This window comes from Palaemon carinicauda, chromosome 42, assembly GCF_036898095.1.
Source record: "Palaemon carinicauda isolate YSFRI2023 chromosome 42, ASM3689809v2, whole genome shotgun sequence".
Lineage (NCBI taxonomy): Eukaryota > Metazoa > Arthropoda > Malacostraca > Decapoda > Palaemonidae > Palaemon > Palaemon carinicauda.
The window spans coordinates 38,028,448-38,030,379 of NC_090766.1; the positions used below are offsets into that span (position 1 = coordinate 38,028,448).

Consider the following 1,932-nt stretch of genomic DNA (forward strand, 5'->3'; position numbering starts at 1 on the left):
GCCTCCAGGCAGTAGGAGCCAGACTACTCAACTTCTGGCAAGCGTGGGAGAGAAGGGGAGCAGACCCTTGGTCGGTACATCATCTAAAGGAGGGTTACAAAATCCCCTTTATGGGGAAACTTCCTTTGGTTTTAGCTCCAGTGGATCTCTCTCCCAGATACAGAGAGGAGGCAAAGAGACAAGCATTAACAACTCAAGTGTCTCTAATGTTGGAGAAGGGGCCATAGAAAAGGGGCAGGACTTACATTCTCCTGGCTTTTACAACTGTCTGTTCCTGGTACCCAAGAACTCGTGGGGGATGGCGTCCAGTCCTGGACGTGAGTGCATTAAACAAGTATGTCCAGAAGACGAAGTTCTCGATGGACACTTGGAAGTCAGTCCTGGCAGCGGTAAGAAAAGGCGACTGGATGGTCTCATTAGACCTCCAGGACACTTATTTTCACATCCCAATTCATCCGAGCTTTATGCATTATCTAAGGTTCGTATTCAAGGGAGAAGCCTTTCAATTTCGAGCCCTATGTTTTAGCTTCAGCACCGCCCTGCAAATATTTACGAAACTGATGCTCAATGTAGCAAAGATTCTCCATTCAAGAGGCATCAGAGCCTCTCTGTATCTCGACGATTGGCTTCTCAGAGCTCACTCATACGATCACTGCCTGAAGGATCTCTAAACAACTTTGATTTAGTCTTACGAAAGAATTGGGTCTCCTTGTCAACAAGGAAAAGTCTCTTGATACCATCACAAGAGATTCTTTATTTGGGGATGGTGATTCGGAGTCGGGTTTTTCGGGCTTTTCCGTCTCCGTTAAGGACGGAACAAGCCAATTTGAAACTCCGATCTTTTCTAGGGAAAAGGAAGTGTTCGGCGAGGAAGTGGATGAGTCCAATAGGAACCCTCTCCTCGTTGGAACAGTTTGTCTCTCTAGGAAGGCTGAACCTTCGTCCTCTCCAGTTTCACCTCAATCACCATTGGGACAAGGAGAAGGACCTAGAGACAATGAACATTCCAATTACAGAATCCCTCAAAAGCTGCCTTCGGTGGTGGAACGAGCCAGACAGATTCCAAGAAGGTTACCACTTAGTTCCAAAGAACCCAGACCTTGTGTTGTGTTCCGACGCCTCGGACACAGGGTGGGGAGCAACACTGGGCAAGTTGGAAGTCTCGGGGTTGTGGTTAGAGACTCGGAAGAACTTCCATATAAACCAGAAAGAATTGTTGGCAGTCCTGTTAGCCCTCAGAAGTTTTGAATGGTCAGTCCTAAACAAAGTGGTGCAGGTCAATGCCGACAACACCACAGCATTGGATTACATTGCCAAGCAAGGAGGAACTCACTCGATGTCCCTTTACGAAACTGCTATGAGTCTCCTCTTATCGGCAAAGGAAAGGAATGTGGTACTGATGATAAGGTTCATTCAAGGAGAAAGGAATGTAATGGCAGACAGCCTCAGCAGAAGAGGTCAGATTCTGTCCACAGAGTGGACGCTAAATCAACAAGTCTGCAAGAGTCTGTGGCAACTTTGGGGCCGACCATGCATAGACCTCTTCGCGACTTCAAAAACAAAGAGGCTAGAGATGTATTGCTCCCTGGTACCAGATCTAGAAGCAGTCCACTAAGATGCTTTTCTGTTGGATTGGACCAATCGAGATACGTACGCTTTTCCACCATTCAAGATCCTGTACAAGGTGGTACAAAAGTTTGTGTCCCATGAGGGGACCAGAATGACCCTAGTGGCCCCCTTTTGGCCCTCAAGGCAATGATTCACAGAGGTACTGGAATGGATGGTAGACACGCCAAGAAGTCTTCCATTAAGAGTGGATTTACTCAACAACCTCACTTGGATAGGTACCATCAAAGTCTCCAAAGTCTTCAGCTGACTGCCTTCAGACTATTGAAAGACTCACAAGAGCTAGAGGCTTTTTGAAGGAGGCAG

General features: G+C 47.1%; 1 protein-coding gene across 1 annotated transcript; it reads left to right on the plus strand.

Annotated features, from left to right (window-relative positions):
• Nucleotides 1-298: 298 nt before the first annotated feature.
• On the plus strand, nt 299-1,615 carry LOC137633107 (uncharacterized). Its single transcript, XM_068365267.1, has 2 exons — nt 299-478; nt 593-1,615. Exons 1-2 carry the CDS (start codon nt 299-301, stop codon nt 1,613-1,615), a joined length of 1,203 nt encoding a protein of 400 aa, XP_068221368.1.
• The last annotated feature ends 317 nt before the right edge of the window (nt 1,616-1,932 follow it).